Source organism: Octopus bimaculoides, chromosome 29 (genome assembly GCF_001194135.2).
Source record: "Octopus bimaculoides isolate UCB-OBI-ISO-001 chromosome 29, ASM119413v2, whole genome shotgun sequence".
NCBI lineage: Eukaryota > Metazoa > Mollusca > Cephalopoda > Octopoda > Octopodidae > Octopus > Octopus bimaculoides.
In genome coordinates this window covers 8368834-8370259 of record NC_069009.1, presented here as the reverse complement: position 1 = coordinate 8370259, position 1426 = coordinate 8368834, and the positions used below count along the sequence as shown (strand labels likewise).

The 1426-nt window shown below is 36.2% G+C and overlaps 1 protein-coding gene across 1 annotated transcript in view; it reads left to right on the top strand.

Moving 5' to 3' along the window:
• Positions 1-812: 812 nt before the first annotated feature.
• Positions 813-1426, top strand: part of LOC106877232 (kinetochore protein Nuf2-B) — a 24377-nt gene continuing 23763 nt past the window's right edge. The window contains exon 1 of the mRNA XM_014926094.2: positions 813-983. Coding sequence (XP_014781580.2) covers positions 813-983 — 171 coding nt within the window. The remainder of the gene's footprint in view (positions 984-1426) is intronic.

The following is a 1426-nucleotide window of genomic DNA, read 5'->3' as shown; positions in this document are numbered from 1 at the left end:
TATATATATATATATATATATATATATATATATATATATCATCTCCTATCCAGCCCTAAGGCTTTATTTTATTTTGTTTATTTTTTTCAGTTCCTTCATATGCCCACAGTTGTCCTGTTTGTTTCATCTCTGTCCCTTGTCTGTACACTAAATGTCTTGTCTTGAATTATATTTATTCCACATTTGTATGTTAACTTTCTATCTTGTATAGTTGTTCAGTTCTTGTCTGGTTGTTCATGCTCTGCCTTGTTTTTTGACTTGCTAATTCCCAGTGGCATTTTCGGTGTTGGCACTACCAGACAGGCATGAATTTGCATTTGACCCTCTGGCCGGTAACTGATGAGGAGTCTGTGACCTTCTGTGTCTACTTCTTGTTAGTTTGTGCATTTATTATGTTTTTAACGTGTGTGTGTGTGTCTGTGTCTGTGTGTGACTCTCCTTCTTTTTCATTTTTCTGTAAAAAACTGATTTGTTCTTCCTTCCTTCACACCATCTGTCTCTACTGCTCCAGGTTTCTGACTAAATATAAATGCTTCATCCAAATGTATAAATTTGTATTCTTTCATTTCTCTATCTGTAGAATTTCAAATAGGGCATTTCCTACATGTCTATCTAACATGTAAAACACTGTAATAGCTTCATCAGAGCTTCAAGCAAGCACTCAGCTATGAGTGCATTGCAACTTACAGCAGAAACATAATTGTTTATTCCTTTGTCACTCCAATATTTCTTATTACTGCTCTATACTGGACAGATGCTTTGTTCTGAAGCATTTGTAGATTGAGTTCTAACATCAGGTTATTAGTATTGCAATGTCTAAGCAAAACGACAATAATGTGTATATGTATACATCCCAAACACATGGATATGATTCTATTTTACTAGGTCCAAAAAGGCTTATTGTGATCAGCAGTGCATGTATCAACTTCCTCCGATTCAAATCAAGCCATGATGGCCTCATTCAAGAAATTCTGGAGAAAATAGTAAGTGTTGATGGACGGTTGATGCTTTCTTGTTGTATGCTGTTGTTGTGACACATTATCTAAAGTATACTATAGCAGTTTGTATTAGTGTCTATAGTTGCAGTTGCTAAGCCTTGATTCAGCAGACCTGTGATGAAAGATGTTCTAGTTGTGACCATTTTGACATTTATTCAGACATAGTGGAAGCAAACAAACAAGCGCGTGTGCGCACACACACACACACACACACACACACACACTTCTTTCAGTTTCCATCTACCAGTTCCATCCAGAAAGTTTCAATCAACCAAAGATGCTGCATAATGATATATATATATATATATATATATATATATATATATATCATCATCATCATCGTTTAACGTCCGCTTTCCATGCTAGCATGGGTTGGACGATTTGACTGAGGACTGGTGAAACCGGATGGCAACACCAGGCTCCAGTCT